Genomic DNA, 19,340 nt, shown 5'->3' on the forward strand with positions numbered 1-19,340 from the left:
TTGCCCACGCAACCTTATTTCTCATATTACTACCTAGAATTTCCAGACATAGCTCACCTCAGTACCACAGACATGCCATATCCCTTCGCTCCCCTCTGCACTTTGGCCCTGACAGTATTCTCATTTGGAATTTCCCTCATCTGTCCTGCCCTGATTACCTATATAAATTCAAATCATGGACCAGCTGAAATCCAACCTCCCTTCCAAAGCTTCCTCTGGCCAAGCCCCCTGTCTATCCCTCTCCAAGAGCTCCTGATGAACTCATTACCATCCTTTTCTGTCTACTAATAGCTTCATGTTACTATTCCATTTTTCTAGTGGGAACATAAGCTCCCTGAAAGCTAAGACAATTCTTATGCTGCTCTAAACCCAGTAGCCACTAACATATGGCCAGACTAGTGCAGAGAAAGTATTCACAGAACTCCCCCCCCATTCCCCTCAATGCCCCCTCCCGCTCATCACAGGAAAAGTCCAGACAGAGGCTGCTAAAGAAGGGATTCTCGCAGTGGGGAGAAGGCTGAACTAGATATAATGCTGAAATCCCCCAAAGGGAAGAGTCTGTGAGCACTACTGACCAGATCAGAGATCAGTGATTGTTTTGAAGATCCCACCTGATTTTCTTTAGCTTCACAACATTTGGGGCAAATGTTTATTCTCGTGGTTTTGAGGCTTAAAACTCCCTGTGAATCTAACTGAGGAGAATCCTGGTCCTTCCCTGCCTCTGGGACCCTCCACCTCCTGACAGTTTTCCACTGTGTCACCAGAACCTCAGGACCTCTCACATCAAAAGTTCCTGGGCATTCACTGCTCACAGGACATACCCAGTGCACGTTCAAGTACAGCAGCTAGGCGACAACTGTATGTCCTTCAGCTTTGGAGATGCCCTACTCTAGAGACAGGGATTAGGGCACGGCTCCTGACCTACTTCTACAGAGGCACAGAACCCCTCTGCACACACTCGCTAGCTGCCCAACAGCCAACAGTCTAGGTTTGCCCCTGAGGTAGGAAAATGAAAGAAGTGCTCTCCTGGACAAATCTTCAGTGTCCATTCCAGATCCCTTCTAGGGTTGTCTGATCCCAGGAGGACTGGGGGAGAAGAGGGGGTGCTTGGGCAGCTGGGCCAGCCCCAGGACCTATACTCACATCAGCCAGCAGGAAGGCATCCACCTCATTGTGGTAAGTGTCGAACAGAAGACTCAGGGCCTGCCTGGGGAGTTGGGGGCAGGGAAAAGTCATAGGAGAGGTCAGGACAGACCCCGGGTGCTGGGAGACCCACTTTCTCCCTCTCTCTCCATAGCTCAGGACTCCAACTCTGGTTTAAAGGAGTTTCCACTCTTTCGATATGTCCCATGAAGGGTGAGTCCTTTCTACTTAGCCACCTTTCACCTGGAGAATGATGATAACGTACTAGAGGGAAGAGATTTAACACACCTGGAATGGGGATCTTCCCCATAAGACTCTTGGGCCCCACCCCCAACACCTGCAAGAAGCCCTGGCAGAAAGGCAAGCAAGGGTATCTACTGGGATCCCCTCAGAGTTCCTACTTGGCCCACATCCAAGAGGGCACTCACTCTCACCTGCTGATAGTCTGTTTGACTGGCCTCTCTTGCAGATGGACGAGGTAGTTCAAAGTGGAGGGGCTCTGGTCATCATTTACCTGTGTAAGAAGTACCCTATTCAGGGAGGGGTGGTGCTTTCATCTCAGCCTGGTGCTCCTATCTCACTCCCAATGTATGTGTTTCATATCACCCTCTGCCACCCCACCTCCCCTACACGAACCGTCCGGGCCAGGTTGATGCGTACGGCTTTCTGCTCCATTAGCTGTAGTCGAATGTCAATGTCAAACTTGCGGCAGTACTGAATGTACTCATGGCTGCCCAAGGCGTGCTTGCTGGTGGGACAGGGGAACAAGACCATTAGCATCCTGGGGACTCAGTAAGAAGGAAAATGTCGACCTGAGCCTCGGGGAGAAAGAAACAGGAGGAAGGAGAGGTGAAGGGACGGGGTCGGGGAGGGGGGAGTCCCTGTGTTGCTCCCCCACCTTGGCTCCTGGAAAATACCATAGTAGAACTCAGGGAAGAAACTGAGGTGAGTCTAAAGAAAAGCCACCTAATATACAGAACCCTTCGTCTATACAAACATTGACTTTCCCAGGTATTTATTACATTTTGTTATGGCTGGTTCACACCAGGGTGGGAACTTCTGGTGGGGCGGGAAATAGAGGGCTTCTCAGGGGGCAGTGTTTAAACCCCATTCTCGTCTTCAGTATATGGGACATGTTGGAAGTCAGCCTGTGGTCAGGCTTGGGCGTGGAGTTCTGTAAATGACACTATACCCCCATTGAGGTTCTAAGTCTCCCACCCCCTACCATTATCAACTGAGGTGCTGAGGTCAACCAAGCAAACCCAAAAAGATTCCAGATCTGTTATCCTGAAGTCCATCAAAAATCCGCTTCTCCCCTCCCTCTTGTGGGTCCTGCCTTGATTGTGAATAACTATATAAATCTCTTGGACTTCCTGATAGACACCTGCTTGCATGCCATTCCTACTGCTCAAGCGACAGCACGTAACTCCCCCCCACACACACCAGTGTCAGAAGAGGCCTATTGAGTCCCTCCATGATCCAGCCTCTTTTTCCCTCCCAAATCACACCTCAGTCAGAAAAGAAATCCAGAAGAAGGACAGAGTGAGCCCCGCCTGCAGGCCTGTGCTAAGTCCCAGCAGCTGGGGAACAGAAGCCGGAAAGGGACTTCCTTCCTCAGCAGAGCTGGGAGTCTAGGCCAGCAATGGAAGGGACAAGGAAGGAGTGAAGGGGAGGAGTGTGCCCTACGTTCCCTGGGCCCAAGGGCAGTTGGGGTCCAACTAGGATTTAAGGGGGCTCTCAACATCCTGAGGGACCAAACCTCTGATGGGGGTCTCAACCTGCTAAGTCTGAGTTGCAGCCAAAACCTGGGGCTGGAGAGGCTGGGCTGTGGGACAGGTCTAATGGGAGTGCCCTGAAAGGCAGGAAGAGTGTTGTGGGGGTGGGGCAGGAGGCAGGAAATCCAACCCTCCCCCCAGGACTGTCTCAGGGTTCTTATCTGAGAGCAGCCTGCATCCTGGACCTGCCACTCCCCCTGGCACCAGCCCCTCCTGCTAAGCAAGGGTGGGAGACCACAGGGCTTCCTCAGGAGCTAGAAGCTTTCTGGAACCCCCAGAGGATTTTTTTCCACCCCACCCAAGGCAGCTGTCTTGTGCTCAAGGATCTGGACTTTTCTGTTGGTGGGAGGGAAGAGAAGAGTCTGGGCAGGGGCGGGAGGCTCCTGGATGAGAGTCATGGACACAGGTTCCCTGGGCACTTGTTCAGCATTCTCTGTGGAAGGGCTTCCTATGTGTGCATTCAAGTAAGAGTGGGGGCAACATGACCCCAGGCCCATCCATCCTGTTCCATCTGACTCTGAGCACTCCACCTGGGTCTTGGCAGAAAATCAGAACCTGACAGCTTATCTACCACCTCTGAACTCAGGGGTTCAAAGTCTAGGGGCCCTACAAAGGAAATGACAGTATCTATCTGATCCAATCCCCAGGAATTCCTCTCTTTGGACTGGTCCTTCCCTGCAAATATTTACTGATTGCTCGTTGGGTCATTCTCACATTTAATCCTCACTACATTTTATGGAAGAAACTGAGGGTCAGGGTTTCACAACTAGTAAGTGGCAAGCCAGAACCCAAACCAGCTATACGTGATCCACTGTGCTTCTTGTTCCCTTACGACAGTGGCAGGATGCGTGGAAAGCTCTCCGCCAGGAGACCCTGAATCTAGGATCCCTCTCATTCCTCCAGGTTTGGAAAGCAAGGACACTCGGAAACATTTGAACAGGTCTCCCTGGAGTTGTGCTACAAGCCCTACATCTTTCCTTTTCCAGTTGAGGACAGAGTCCAGAAAGGGCCCACAACATCCCTCAGGTTAAAAAAACCAGCCGAGAGCTGCTCTAGCCATAGATCAACCATCCTTGCACCTATCTACACCTGGATGTAAGAAGGAGCCAAGTGGTGGCACTTACACGCTCTCCTAAGAACTACGACACGGGCCTCTCCTTTCCCCACTCTCTAGACCTGCTTTCAGGGACTACCGGCAACCAGAAGCTTGGGAAGGAGAGCAGATCTCTTTATTTCCTTATCTGCTGCCCTCTGGCTGACCCCACAGCCTGCCAGCCCAATGTACCACCTGAGGGGTGTGATCCGCCCTCTCCAGCCAGCACCCCAGAGCTCCCAGGCAGTGAGACGGGGTTGCTGCTGACGGTCCACATCAGACTGTCCAGGGAGGCTGCTTGCTGCAGAGGGCACTGGATGGAGAGGGCCGGCAGCAAGCCTTTGGTGAGGAGGCTGCACATGCCCGTGGGGAAAAGCTGGCAGGGGAAGGGGCAAGACAGAGCAACTGGGATTTCTCCCCTAGGCTCCACGGGGCACTTCTGCCCAGTCCTCCTTCTGCTCCTTGTCATTAGGGTACCACACATAATCTAGGACGGGAAAAAAACACCACACAGGGCCCCGCCACCCCACACACATCTCTCCATATGCAGAAGTCTGCAAACAGATATGGCCTAGTCTTTGCCTAATCCCAGCTCCAAGCTCTTTCCACAGATTTCGCTCAGGAAGCTGGCCAACTCTGCTGGAAGACAGAGCTCCTGGGGAAAGTGCGACGTGGCTGAGTGTTCTAGAAAGCAGGAGTCCTGCCTGTCAGATTGCGGGCGAGCTGCCAGGCCCAGGCTTGGAGCCCAGCACCTCCCCTAGGAAGCCCCTGACAATCCTACTACCCAGAAGGCAGATGCCAACTCCTGCCCTGCTTGTCCCCACCAGTTCACTCACTTCTGCAGGAACTCCTCCAGCCCACAGGGCTTCAGCACAAAATCACCCACGTCCACATCCCTCAGTTCATCGTGGGTGTAGCACAGGGTCTGGTATATGAGCAAGTCCACAGTGGAGGAACCTGTAAGGGGTGGAAGAGAGGAGCAATGATGGGGGCACTGGGGCAGGCGGGGCTCAGCATCTATCCTGATTCCCCCATTCCTGGCTAAGTGTGCTCCAGGGCGGTTACCGACCAGATAAAACGGTTTGGACTTGGCGGAAGTGACCACAGACCTAAAAAGCTGGCCCTGGAGCCAGCCTCCCAAAGGAGCTTCCTTACTGCCCCTCCTCTGGGCCACATGGTAGGGTGGGAATCGAGGCCAAAGGTTCCTACCCAACCTCCAAGGAGACTCCCCTCCTCCCCCACTAACTTACAGTTGCAGGTAAAAGTGAGTGGCTCCCGCAGACTGTCACACAACACCGTCACCTTCAGGTTGACCTCATCCCCAAGGTGCTCTGGGCTTGGGGTGACAGCACTCCAGACATATCCAGTGAGGAAGTAGTCTTGGATATCAGAGCCAGATCGAAGGCTGTGCAGGAAGAGAGGGGCTCGCTATGTCTTCAGAAGAGAGCAGTCGAGAAGAGGCCTGCTGGGATCCTCCCGCCCTGAGGCCCAAGAGCCCTTCTGTCCCTACTCTGCCCGCCCTTCCAGGTCTGTAGGCCAAGACGAAAGCCATAGGGAAGCAGCTCTGGGAAACCATATTCTTGACACATTTGCTACAGTTGCAAAATGTTTCCCAAGCCAAACTGAACAATAGGGATAGTTCCATGCTAAGTGCAATGGAAAATTTTTCTGAATCCACTTCCTTTTTCTTTTAGCTCCAGATAACACTCTTATCTCCATCTGGGGTGCATTTTCTCCAAAGGGCAACCGAGCCTGAAGTGACGGAGTAGTTTGCCTGTTAGACTGAGGTTTTGTGAATTTGGTAAGAAACGTGACATGTGTAAGCTTTCACAGCCCGTGAACACCGCTGCAGGAGGCGTCCCATAGCTCTGAACTGGGATTCATTCAGTGCGGCTCTTCTTCCTTCCCAGAAAAAGGAAGGTGACCCTTCTCCCCAGCCCCACAGCCCTCCACAACCCCTATTCTTTAACTCTTACACATCCAGCGTGTGGCAAAATGCAGCAACTTCCTCATCTCTCTCCTCTGAGACCTCAAACAGCTCGTGGCCATTGGTGACAGTGTGGGGCCGGGAGCCCACCTTTAAGAGAAGAGCAGGTGACTCAGTGCGTTTTCCCTAGAGTCATCCTCTTCCCACTCCTTGCAGATCTAAACTATTAAACTCTAGGTGGGAAGACTTCCTAGGCATTCAACATTCAGGGAAAGGGGAACAAGAAAATATGGGAAATCCTAGGAGACTAACAGTCAAGTTGAAAGAGAACACTTGAAGCTTGGGCTAAGTCTGGAAGCCTGGGTGGGATGGACAAGAGTGTGGGCAAACCTGCTTCCCAAGGGGACAATGTCTAATAGCTCAATCCAGCAGGTCAGGCAGCACATGGCACTGCTGGGTGGCTGGGCTCCCAGAGGCTGGCAGGGAGCTGAGCAGGCAGCTGTTTTTCCTGCCACACCACGGAAGCCAGAGCACGTGGGTTGCCAGACAGTCCCCAGGCAAGCTGGGTCCTGGGCCTTAACACCCAGCAAGCCCTGGGTGTTAAGGGTCCTGGGCCTTAACATCCATAGCAAGCCCTGGGGACCCAATACAGAGAGACCGAGAACCCTTAGATGGAGGCAATGACAGACACACATCCCTTCTTGGTCAATGCTATTTGAGGAAAGTGTCAGAGCAGCTTTCTGGGCAAAAGGGAACCTGGGAAGAAGGTTTAGCTCTTCCTGGCTCCCAAATCTTCTGTTTCTGAACAGCTACAATGTCAGGGAGCCTGCCTGAGTCCCACTTCCTGTATAAGAACACATGTGTAGTAGTGGGAAGTCTCTCAGACAAGACCTCAAACTGTCTCCCATATCATCGCAGCATTGCTTTCACCCAGCCGTGAGGAGTGAGTGCTAAAGAAGCCCTCTGGCTTGGCCTGCTGCCCAGGCCCCAGAAGTAGGAAGTAGGAGAGCTGGTGCATGACAGGTTTCTGCCTGGCGGGCCTATCCACAGCCTCCAGGGGAGGCCACCCCAAGGGAATGAAGCTGCAGCTGGTACAGAGTGCTGGCAGGCAGGCAGTGTTAACAGCTGCTTCCGGGAGCCCAAACCTTAGGTCTGCACATACACACAGCAATGCCTCACCTCTCGTTCTCCCTCTGGCTATTCTCATGTCCTCCCCGCCCCTCAGGCAGAGGGCACCACTGAGCTCCTCATTTGAATAGCCAGTGTTTCCTCTGAGTGACCCTCTCCCATTAGCCTTGCTCCCTGGGTGAGCAGGGAGGGAGTGTAAAGAGGGGAGGGCAGCAATGGGGCAGTTGGCATGTGAGGCCCTGGCTCTGCCAAGTTCATGCCTGTGTCCCAGTCAAAACAATAGTACCACTGTCAGCAATTAACCCACAAAAGTGAGAGTGAGAGAGACAGAGCAACAGAACTAAGACAGAGAGACAGAGTGGGGGCAGGGAGGGAACAGAGTAGCTACTGAAGGCCATTTTCATGCCCTATCAGTACCACTTCCTGGATCCATAAGAAAACAAAAGCCACTTACGTTTGCCCTGCTGGCAGGCCCTGGTAGCATCGCCCGGTACTGGCTGGGGGAGTCTGCCGGGCAGAGGCTGGCAGCAGGGGTACCAAGCTGATATTTGGAGCCAACCATTTCCAGAGCTGGCTCCGCAGGCCTGGGGTAAGGTGGGTCCCTCCGGCTGGCAGCCCGACGAAGGCGGGGTGGTGGTACAGGCCGAGAGCCCGAGGGGTTCCCCTGCCCAGTGAGATGGGCCCCTGCTCCAAGTTGAGGCGGGGAAGACCAAGGCCGCATTTCCCCCCTAAGAATGGGCAAGAGCTTTGTGCTTTGCCCTAGCTTCTTCAAGGAGACTCTGGACCGATCTCCCTCTCAGAACTCTGATGACAAACAGGGGATGGAGGAAAGGTGAAAGAGTAGGGGGAGGAGGAGAGAGAGGGAGTGACAGAGATGACCACCTACCAGGGTTTGCAGGACCCAGGGAGCAGGCCCAGCTCTGTGCGAGGAACTCTGGAGCTTGGAATAAGACTCTCCCTGTCCCTATAAATAGCGGGAACAGCCCCACCTCTCAGAGCAGGGCCTTTAAAAAGCCCTGAGCTCTACAGCTGTGACTTATCCGAGGAGCTGAAGCTGCTTTGGGGGCTCTATCAGCAGAAGCACAGGAAGGAAGGACCGTGTGGCTTTTCCAGAGTTGTGAAGGATCCCAATTGCTGGGATACCAGTTAGGAAAGCCCCAGTGCCCCTTAGACAATGGATAAGGAGGAAGCAAGGATGGAATGAAGTGAATGATCTTCCTACATTCAGCCACAGGGGTGTCTCCTGACTCCTAGGGCCAGGGCTTCCAGGGCCCAAGGGGAAAACAGAAAGCAATCTTTAGGTCCCACCCATGGAGATGCTGCTGGCACTTTTTACACCAGAAGAAACATCAAAGCTGCCCTGGAAACCACCCTGTGCTTCTTTATAATTACTTTGTTATTTTATATTATGTACTGATAAAGGTAAAATTATTGTCACGCTACATATTTTTCTAAATATTTTTGATGTGAAGAAGAGATAAATGGTAGTGATAGTCACAGAACAATGTGAATGCACTTAATGCCACTACACTATTCTTAAAATTGGTTAAGATGGCAAATTCAATGTTATGTATTAATTTTACCATAATAAAGGAGAGAAAGAGAGAAAGGGAGATAGACACGAAGACACGGAGAGACATAGAGAGAGAGGAGAGAGAGACAGAGGGAGAAAGAAGGACAGAAGGAAAGAGACAGAAAGAGAGAGAGACAGAGAGAGAGAGAGTCAGAGAGAATGAGAAAAAGCCAGCCTGGGAACGAGAGAGACCAGGGCTTTGTTTGTGCCTTGGACCATCAGGCAGCGTCGCTGAAGGGTCCGGACCTGGGTCTGGTATTCGGTAAGCACACAACGATGGTAACATGATTGAACCTCATCACCATGCAGCACTTTTGGCAGAGCAGAAAGTCAGAAAGCGGAAGCCACAACGCTCCAGTCTACACGGCCATTCGGCCACAGTCAGCAATGAGTCCCGTACCCCAGTTCAGTCCTGACATCATGAAGTGAACACACACACTAGGAATTGGGATTCTAAAATACCTGCCCCCAGAAGACACACAAAATATTTAAGGTGCACAAAACTCAGTCCTGGAAAGGAGTCATGTCTCTCAGGTGTCCCTTTTCCTCTCCCCCACCAGGACCCAGGCGCCCGAAAGCAGAAGCAGAGGGGAGGAGAGGACTAAAGGGATGAGTACATAGCAGATTTGGAACAACAAAGAAGAAAGAGGGACTATTCTGTTTCTGAATGACATGAGGAAAGGAGGACAGAAGAAACACAATAAGGTCCTTACCGAAGCAGCGGAAATCCGGTGGTTCTTGCCAGGTGTCACATTTTTTCGGTTGGCATAGCGGGAGCTGTAGGTGCGGGGCGGTACCTGGGGAGGCATGGTCTTGCTCCTGGCCACAGGCTTTCCAGGAGCATCCTTCCCAAGACCCAGGGGCCCCCGGCCCTCCTTCCAGCCCCTGGTGACATCCCGCAATATCTCTGCATCATAGGTTGACTTCAGGTTGAGCCGTGTAATTGCATCATTGATACCATCATAATCCACAGACCCCAGTACGCGTCCCGTACCCCCACCTCCCAGCTCCTCTTCTTCTAGGATCTGACGCCCTAGCAATTTGCCTGGAGGCTGTTCGACCAATGAGAAAGTGTTAATGTCATTGGGCTGGGAGATCTTAGAGGATGAAGAGGATCCCTTTCTAGGAGGCAGAGGAGGGGTGTCCCAGATAGAGACTCGGGGAGGCAAAGGAGGTGGGGACAGTTTCTTAGAAGAGTCATCTATGTCCCCCAGTCCTGGGGACAAAGAGAGCCCCCCATCTGAACCATCAAAAATGTAGAGATAGTCTCTAGCCAGGGAGCCTTTGGGCCAGGGATCTGGGCCAGGCTGGGAGCACTGGGAGGTAGAGTGTTTGAGCAGCCCTTCCTGTGGGGAGAGTGAGTTGTAATTGAGGGTAGGATCAGAGCCAGAAAGACCGCGTAGGAGCTTGAGGTCCTTCTGCCTTCCTGCCGGCTTGCTGTATGAATCCAGGACGGGCTCATCCCAGCTGATGAGAGAGGGGTCTGTGTTCTGCTTGGTTCTGCTTTCCTCCTTGTCGTGCCGAAGCCGGGAGAGAGCATCATACTCCATCTGCAAGGCTTCGGCCATGGCCAGCTCCTTGTGGCTGATGCCCACTGACTCCAGGGACTTCCAGTGTTCCCCACTGCCCTGAGTCGAAGACATGGTGAGGATGGGAGTGGAGGACCCAAGGAAGTCTTTTACTTTCTGCCAATGTCAGGTCTGCAGGGTTGTGGCATGGTGTCTGGGCACCTGCAGGTGACAGGTAAAAATATCAATCATTCAGTCACAAAAAGAGAAGTATTAATAATCTGACTTTGGTGACATGATCTGGGCCATGTTTCTTTTTTCTTTTTTTTTTTTATTAAGCGTGTTTCTCCAGGACCCATCAGCTCCAAGTCAAGTATCAAGTAATTGTTTTAATCTAGTGGAGGGTGCAGCTCACAGTGGCCCATACAGGGATCTCTTGTTGTTAAGAGCACCGTTCTCTAACCAACTGAACTAACCGGCCGCCCCTACTGCCTGTTTTTTGAGCACCTACAACAGATGAAAAGAAACAGAATGATGGAGGAAAAACAGCTACCAAGACAACTTTATTTATCTATTACAGCCATCTACCCTTCCACTCATCTATACATGTCTCCACCTCTGGTCTCTAATTCCCATCCTGATCTCTTTCACACATACCCCAAGAAAAGAAGGAGGTACCTGGCATCAGCCAAGAGGAGAAGACAGAAACAAGATTCTTCAGTTTAGAGAGGACAGCTCCCCAATGCTGCTGGTGGGCAATGTGAAATGGCACAACCATTTTGGAACACAGGCAGCGTCTTGAAAAGGTAAATATCCACATACCATATGACTCAGCTATGTCCTGCCCCTAACCCAAGAAAATGAAAGCACATGTCCACACAAAGATTTGTACATGACTATTCATAGCTGCCATACATATAATATCTAAAAACTGTAAGTACCAATATATGGTGATGCAAAGAGAACTCACTCTGGGTGGTGACCACACAATGTGATATATAGGTGATATATTACACAATTGTACACCTGAAATCTATGTAACTTTACTAACAATTGCCACCCCAATAAACTTCAATTAAAAAAACTAACGCAAATGTTCACCAACAGGTGAATGAATAAAAAAATGTGTTATGTCCACACAAGTGAACACTGCTCAGTAACAAAAAGAAATGAATTATTGACACATGCAACAACACAAATGAATCTTAAAATAACTATGCTGAGGGGCTGGCCCGGTGGCTCAGGAGGTTGGAGCTCCATGCTCCTAACTCCAAAGGCTGCCGGTTCGATTCCCACATGGGCCAGTGGGCTCTCAACCACAATGTTGCCAGTTCAACTCCTTGAGTCCCGCAAGGGACAGTGGGCTGTGCCCCCTGCAACTAACAATGGCAACTGGACCTGGAGCTGAGCTGCACCCTCCACAACTGAGATTGAAAGGACAACAACTTGACTTGGAAAAAAGGCCTGGAAGTACACACTGTTCCCCAATAAAGTTCTGTTCCCCTTCCCCAATAAAATCTTTTAAAGAAAGATTTGAGTAAAAGAAGCCAAAAGAATATGAATATATAGGATTCCATTTATGTAAAATTCTGGAAGATGAAAACTAATCTACAGTGACAAAAAAAGCAGATCAGTGGTTTTCTGGGAAGGGGTAGAAAGAAGGATGCATTATAAAGGGGACTTTTGGGGATGATGAGTATGTTCATTATCTAGGTTGCAGTAATGGTTTCACAGGTATATACAAAAGTCAAGACATCAAATTGTACACTTTAGACATTTACAGTTTATTACTTAAACTGTAAGTTACAGTCACTTAAAGCTGTACTTTAAAGCTGTACAGTTTGTTACACGTCACTAAAGCTGTCACTATACCTCACTAAAGCTGTAAAGTATAATAGAGCTCTATGAAATAGACCTTACAATTACTCAGATTGTACAAAGATCCTCCCGGAATACACCAATATCAGCAATTAAATAAAGCTTGCCAACAGGTGAGACCCGGGTGCTTGATGAATTACAGCTGTGCCAAAATGCTGATTGTTTTTTCCCCCTAGGCCATCAGGAAGCCAGGCAAAGGTCATGGGTGACAAGAGCCTCTCCCAGGCCAGCTGCCTCTGGCTGCAAGCAGTCCCCTTCATTTACTCCAGTGTTGGCACTTTTCTTTAGAAGCTATGACATGAAAAAAACACTGAACAAATGGTTGTAATGACAAGGTTATCCTGACTCAGTGGTTCCCAACCCTGGCTGCACATTAGAAACACTAGGGGAACTTTTTAAAAGTAAAAGGATGAATGCCCAGCTTCTCTGGAGAGATTCTGATTTAATTGGTCTGCGGTAGGGTAGTGCTATTTTTAAAAACTCCCCCAGGAGATTCTAGTTTATAACTGAGAACCACCGGCCTATGCCTACCTACACAGTTAGTCCTCACCTAAAGTCATTGACAGGTTCTTGGAAACTGCCACTTTAAATGAAACAATGTTTAACGAGACCTATTGCACCAAAGGCTAATTGATACAAATAAGAGTTAAGTTCCTAGGGCATATTTCTGGTCACAAAAACATCACCAAACTTCAAAATAAAGACCCCAAATACTTCTAATATTAAACATTGAAATAAATGTGAGCTATCCATACATTTAAGAAAGATGAATAAAAACAAGAGAGATAACTGTTTTCCAACCTGCTTATTCCAGTTCAGGGTCATGGGTGACCAGAGCCTCTCCAGAGAGCTAAGGGTGAAAGGTGGTACCCCACCCTGCACAAGACACCCTTCCATCGCAGGTGCACTCACACACACCACATTCACTTAGACTCGAACAACCGAGACACGCTGAGTCACCTAACGTGCATAGTTTAGAATGTGGGAGGAAACCAGAGTCCCCAGAGAAAACGCACACAGATGTGGGGAGAACGTGCAAATTCCACAGGCAGTGGCCCCGGCTGGAAATGTATTTTATTTTTTCATCAACTTATAACAAAATGATGTTTATTTGAGGACCGGCTATCCGTGTGTTTCAGATTAGCTTGGGGGAGGTGAGTGTGAAGTAGTCACCCCTGACCCTTAGTGCCAACAGGTGAGAAGTTCACAATTTCATGAAATTATCAAAAAGTAACAAATATACAAAGCATAGTCTTCCTCCTGATTAGAAAGTTGAAAACAACAATAGGAAAAAGGTTCAGATAGATTTTTGGTTGGCAAGTTCCATCAGATCCAAAATGAGTTAGAAGAAGGGTATCCCTTCTATCCCCACTATCACCCAAGGTGCCCCCCACTATCCCCCAGGACCCCATTCATTGGTCAGGCACAAGCACAGAACCCTGAAGGGCCAGAGCTGGCTCAGTGAGTTTGAGGAAGTAGTTTCCCAAAGACCAACTAGCCCAAGCCCAACCTCAGGGCGCACGAAGCACTCTGCTGATTTCTCTGCCTGTTGAGTTTCTCTATCCCTTAACAGCTTTTTACAGATTATTTTTTATCTGCAGAAGGTAAGAGGCAGTGTCTTGCTATTTGAAATGCAAAGGAATGGGATGAGCATACTCAGAACTTAGCTGCCCAGAGCTGGAAAACTGGTCCCAGAAAACTTAGTACCTTAGATAGCAGACACTAGATAAATGCTCAAAGTTGGACTGAGTTTAAGCCTTTTGATCCAGAGAACAACTGTGGACTTTCAGCCCTGAGCTGGGATAAGCAGAGTGGTAAGGGGTACCTTAGCCACGCACCATTGTGAAGAGGAAAATTGAGGCCATTGGGAAGAATCTCAGCGTCCTGCCTCTGTCCAATACTAACTTGTCCACACTTGCATTTAGCCTCTTTCTACCTCTTGGGTCTCAGGGGAAGCTGAACGACCCTCTGTGCTCTTGCCCCCATCCACTGGATCTCCGTCACGATGATTCTCCGCAAATTTTCCCTCTTCCCTTACCTGGTCTCTCTTCAGCACATAAACTTGTTCAAGCTTTTTCTAGCAAAAGAAGAGCAAGGAAGAGAGCAAAGAAAGAGAGGAAAGGAACGAAAGAAGGAAAGAAGAAAGTGGGGGAAGAGAGAGAGAGAGAGAGAGACAGAGAGAGAGAACCCTATACCCTAAGCACCTTCCCTTGATTTTTCATCCTCTAGCTAATACCCTCTCTGTTCTTCCTTCCCTAATCAGCCAGTTTCCCAATTCTCCCTTCTTATTTACTCTTCCACTCAGTGTCACCTGTCTTCTGCCCCCTACGTTCCTGGAAAACTGCCCCAGCAACAATGCCCCAGCCTCCCAATTCTGTAAGTAATTCTGTCTGCTCGAACATGGCTGTTGCATTTGGCTCTACAGACCATTCCCTTCTTCCTTAAACCCTCCACCCTGGCCTCCATGACAATTTTTTGTTTCCTTGTCTGTTGTTCTATATGTCCTTCTTTGTTCTCCTCTTCCTTTGTCCACCCTACAACACTGGTGTTGGCTCAGGATTCCATTCTCAGCCTGCTGTTCACAACGACACCCTCTGCTCGGGCAACCTCATTTGTTCCATCTTCATACCACTCACATGTTGATTCCAAATATGTAGCTCCCCTCAGGTTTATATGCCCACCCCAAGCGTCTCAAACTGAAAAATCACCTTCTTTCCTCCCCAAAATTTCTCCTATAGTCGTCCTGAATTCCTCCTTCCTTTCACCCCACATGCAGTCACTGAGGCCTACCAACTTTTCCTTTTTAATAATTCCCAAATCTAGTCAGTCCTTCCTTCTATCCTAACTGCAGCTGTCCTAATTAAACCCTTATCTTCTCTCACCTGGGCGATTACAATGGCCTCTAACAGTTCTTCCTCTTACTAATCTTCCCTCTTTAAGGCTTTCTCCACAGAGCAGCCAGAGGGCTCTTTCTAAAATATAAATCTGATCGTCTCACTCCAGATTAAACCCCTTCAAAGGCTCTCCATTTAATTCCTTTACAAGGCCTTTATCACACCCACATCTCCCTCTCATCTCCAACCATTCATTACCATGTATTTGATGCCTCTGTGATTTTGTTCTTTCTCCTGGGCATGTCCTTCTCATGTCCTTGCGACTCAAACTCAAACTTCTAAGACTTTGACCAGACACCATGTTCTTCAGAAAGCTTTCCTCTGAACCCCCAGATTGAGTGAAGGGCCCATTCTTTATGCTCCCAATAGCAACCTGTACATACGTCAAACATAGCCTCAAAATATTTTATTCAAAATTAAATGTGTATGGATCTGTCACCCGCATTAAGCTCCTCTAGTTCCAAATTCACCTCATTTCCACTGACAAAAAATGTACTTGAACTGGGATATATAAGGACAGAGTTTTCTGGGGGTGAGAATGTTTAGACATAAAGCAGGTGGTGTCCATCCTTGGGGTCCTTCAAGCACAGGGCTGGGTATCTACTAGGCCAGGTTTGGCATCTGTAAAGGCAGGGGGGTGGATAAACAAGACCACCACATTAAGTGCCTGCCAGCTCTGGGAGTCTTTGATTCTGACCTACTAAATAAATCCCTGCAGGCAAATTCCTCAGAGGACTCCAAGGTCAAACCCCAGCATAGCCCCTCCTTAGCCCCAGGAGGGAAGAGAAGAAAAGCCCAAGGGAGATCCAGCAGGCCCAGCTCCTGAGGTTCTTCCTAGACTAGAATTCAGAGTAAAACTGAGCTACTCCTCTCTAATAGAGATAGAGCAGAGGCAAGAGTAGACCCTCTTTTCCTGCAACAGAACCACCGTTCCTCTAGCTCCTGACTAGGACACCACAAGACTGTCAGCCATGCAGGGAAGGAGACCCAGCCTGCTGCCTGAGCTCACGCTTGGGGCCACGCTGGCAGCTGCTCCTCCCACAATCTCCATTCTTGGCTCACTCTGATGCTGAGGGATCCCTGGTGAGGACGCAGGACAAGCAGCATACCTCCAGGACCAGGAGAGCCACCGCTAAAGTGAAGTGTACCAGAGCAACCACAGCCAGGCACAGGGAAAATCAGAAAGGGAAAAAGGAAAGGCCAGGAGTAACCAGTCCTAACAACCTAGAGCTAGTGAGAACTCAAGGCCAAATTTCATTTTCCGGGAGGAGGGACAAGGCACAAAGTATTTCAGGATTAAGCATCTCATGTTTCCTGTCTCCCCCTTCCCTAGTTCAGTTCCCTCTCTGCCAGCCTCTGCTGGGCTGACAAATTAGAAACTGCTCTGTTCCCTTAGTCCTCGAGGGCTGCTAGGGATTCTGTAAGAAAGCAAATATCCATGTAGGTCCCAAGAAAGAGGTGGCGTGGGTGAGAGCCTGGGTCTCTGCTACTCTGCAGCCCATCCAGGAAGAGATGGCTGGGGCCAGTACCACTGTGTCACAAACCCCAGGGAGCACCCACACGTGTTCTGTGTGAATGACACCCCTGACCACAACAAAGAAAATCACATGAATGGCATCCCTTGGAGTTGTGCAACTTGGTGGCCCTGGCTGTGTTCTCTAGTGTCCATCTCAGAGCAGATGGAAATCACCTGAAAGGTCATATTGGCCAGTTTCCTTTCACCGCCTGCATACACCACTTAACATTTCCCCACATTTGCGCATTCTTTCCACTTAACCATTTGAAAATAAGATACAAACATTTCACCTCTAAAGACTTCTGCCTGAATTAGTTAAGAAATAGGATATGGGGCTGGCCTGGTGGCCCAGGTGGTTGGAGCACCATGCTCCTAACGCAAAGGTTGCCAGTTCGATTCCCACATGGGCCAGTGAGCTGTGCCCTCTACAGCTAAGACTGTGAACAAAGGCTCTTCCAGGGGCTGGGCTGCCAGGAGCAGTCGGAGGCTGGCGTGAGCTGCTGCTGGCTGCTGTGTGCTTCCGTGGGCTACTGTGTGCTGCCATGAGCGGCCGGTGGCCAGCGTGAGTGGCCGGCAGCCGGCGAGAGCTGCTGTGAGCAGCCAACCAACGACTGGCAACCAACTGCCTCAGCCCGGAGCGGGGGGGGGGGAGGCTCATAATACCGGCATGGGCCAGGGAGCTGTGTCCTACACAACTAGACTGAGAAACAATGGCTTGAACTGGAATGTGTGGGGCGGGGGTGGGGGAGGTGGAAGAAAGGGGAAAACAAAAAGAATTAGGATACTCTCCTATATAAATACAATGCCACCCACAAAATTTAACATTGACACAATCACATTATTTAATATGTAGTCCACATTCAAATGTTCTCAATTGTCTGTCATCTGGGAAGTTTTTCAAACATATAAATTCCTGGCCCCTCTCTGATTCAGTAGAGTGAGTCCTTAGACTCTGAATGTTTCTAAGCCCTTCAGGAGATTCAAATGTGCAGCCAGGTTTGACCCACAAACTAGGGTTTCAGAGGAAACTGTGGACGGGGACCCCAAAAGCACCAGGCAGTCAGCTGGTAAAGAAAGAGGACATGGTTAAGGCTGAGCAGGTCGCCTAAGCTGCAGCAGGCACCAAACTCAATCTACACAACTGCCAACAGGTGGCTGAAGGCCTGCAGGAGAGGAAATGGGGTCAGGGCCGAGCCACACAATGCTTCAGAGTCAAAGGGTGGAAAGAAAGAAGAGGGCACTCCCTCCAGTGAGCTGGCTCTGCCTAGTCCCTGTGCCAGAGAGGGAGGGCCTAGGGGCCAGCACTGATCCCAGCTGGGGGAGGAGAGTGGACAGGGCTTCCTGCTGTCTTGCTAGAGGGTACTGTATCAGAGCTGCTCTGCTGGGGACAGCCTAATGGGTCTGTGTCATCTTCTCCCCATATCCTGAGCCACAGAACTGTATCCCAATGGGTGCTGAGTAACAGCTACTGCCAGGTGTCATGCCAGACTTAGAAGTATTCAGATGACCGTGGCATGATTCCAGAGAGCTCACATCCTAGCAAAGGTGAGAGACATATCCATAAATAATTCAATCCCTTTCTTGGGGCACAAAGCAGGGAAGATATCTTGGCCCATCTTCAGTGGGCAGGGAAAATAGACAGCTTTCAAAGTGGTGAAAAATAAAGGGTTTCCAGCCCCCAGCCTCAGGCATCCCACCTTTTAGTGGTTTTTACTAAGAGAAGATGACTCAGTTATAGGACTGCCCTAGGGAAGCACCTCCTCTCAGAACAGAATGGGGCAAGGGGTTGGAGGCCATAAGGACTTAATCCCTTTGGCTTCCAGAGTTTTCTCTTAAGAGAGGACCCCTACCCCTATCCATCCCCCAAGATCCACATTTACCCATACCCAAAATTCCCCTGTCTTTGCAGCCAGGGTCCCACGCCCCACACCTCAGTCTACATATCTGTTGCCCTGCTTCACCTCTCCCTCCCACAGCCCCAGCTCTAACAGGAAAGGTCAGCATGTGCTATGCCAGGAATCCGTTTCTTCCACCAGGAAGGTATATCCAGAAGGTCAGGTAGGCCAGCTCCCGCCTCAAATAGACGTGCGTGATCCCTGCTTCTGCATTGAAAACCTACACATTTTATACAGCTCTGCAAGCTTCTTTAATGTCAGGCCCATCACTAAGTCACACACACTAACAAAGTCTTTCTATTATCTCACTTATGTCCCTCTATGTGGCTCTCACTTAGTTCCAAATGTGGGGAGACAGATATAACTGCCTATTTTCTTCCCACTCAAACAGCCCCTCCCTAGTGTCCTCTTAGCCAAGGTAAAGCAGCCCCACACAGTTCAGTCTTTCCTACTGGAACTTACTTTCCATCTCTCTCTTCCCTGGGCCTATCCTGGACTTTCCACTAATTTGAAGCCAAAGTAGATACAAGAGTTAGTAGAGGGCTCTCTGGCTCCTAGGAGAGAAGAGGGACGTGGAGGCTGTGTGACATGGTTAGATCGAGTTGAGTTTGCATTGAGAGGCCTGAAATCCCCAGTCCTGGCTCAGAAACCATTAGTGTAGTTGGTTCTGGTCACACCCGCACACACAGAATCCCTGGAAATCACAGCTCCCACCACACGCCCTGCAGATTCAGGATCTGAGTAAGAAAAAAATCAAGGGTGGAAGTGGTGAGGCAGCTCGTGGCTCCTCTCAAAACTTTCCTTCCTACAGCTGGCAATTTAGATGGCAGAGCCACAGACCAGGAGTTGGCAACCAACTAACTGGAACCTTTCGTGAAGAGGAAAGAAAGGTCTTGGCAGTGTGTGATCTCCAAACCAGGAATCATCCCATGAGCCAGAGCAGCCACATCTCCTCTCTGTCTGGTCCACACTTCCCTCTTTCTCCCCCTCGCCTGGCCTCAGCCACTGCA

General features: G+C 49.9%; 1 protein-coding gene across 4 annotated transcripts in view; it reads right to left on the reverse strand.

The window, feature by feature from the left end:
- PIK3C2B (phosphatidylinositol-4-phosphate 3-kinase catalytic subunit type 2 beta) overlaps positions 1-19,340 on the reverse strand; it is a 63,997-nt gene that overhangs the window by 32,891 nt on the left and 11,766 nt on the right. For 3 of the 4 annotated variants that reach the window (XM_081026896.1, XM_081026897.1, XM_081026894.1), the window contains exons 2-8: positions 9,353-10,369; positions 5,988-6,088; positions 5,262-5,416; positions 4,848-4,968; positions 1,780-1,891; positions 1,578-1,657; positions 1,144-1,207 (exon numbers count right to left, since the gene is read on the reverse strand). In XM_081026896.1, coding sequence (XP_080883022.1) covers positions 1,144-1,207; positions 1,578-1,657; positions 1,780-1,891; positions 4,848-4,968; positions 5,262-5,416; positions 5,988-6,088; positions 9,353-10,282 — 1,563 coding nt within the window. In that variant the 5' untranslated portion in view covers positions 10,283-10,369. The remainder of the gene's footprint in view (positions 1-1,143; positions 1,208-1,577; positions 1,658-1,779; positions 1,892-4,847; positions 4,969-5,261; positions 5,417-5,987; positions 6,089-9,352; positions 10,370-19,340) is intronic. The other variant, XM_081026895.1, reaches the window with a different exon arrangement.

The sequence above is a fragment of the Rhinolophus hipposideros genome (genome assembly GCF_964194185.1).
Source record: "Rhinolophus hipposideros genome assembly, chromosome: 19".
NCBI classification, from domain to species: Eukaryota; Metazoa; Chordata; class Mammalia; order Chiroptera; family Rhinolophidae; genus Rhinolophus; species Rhinolophus hipposideros.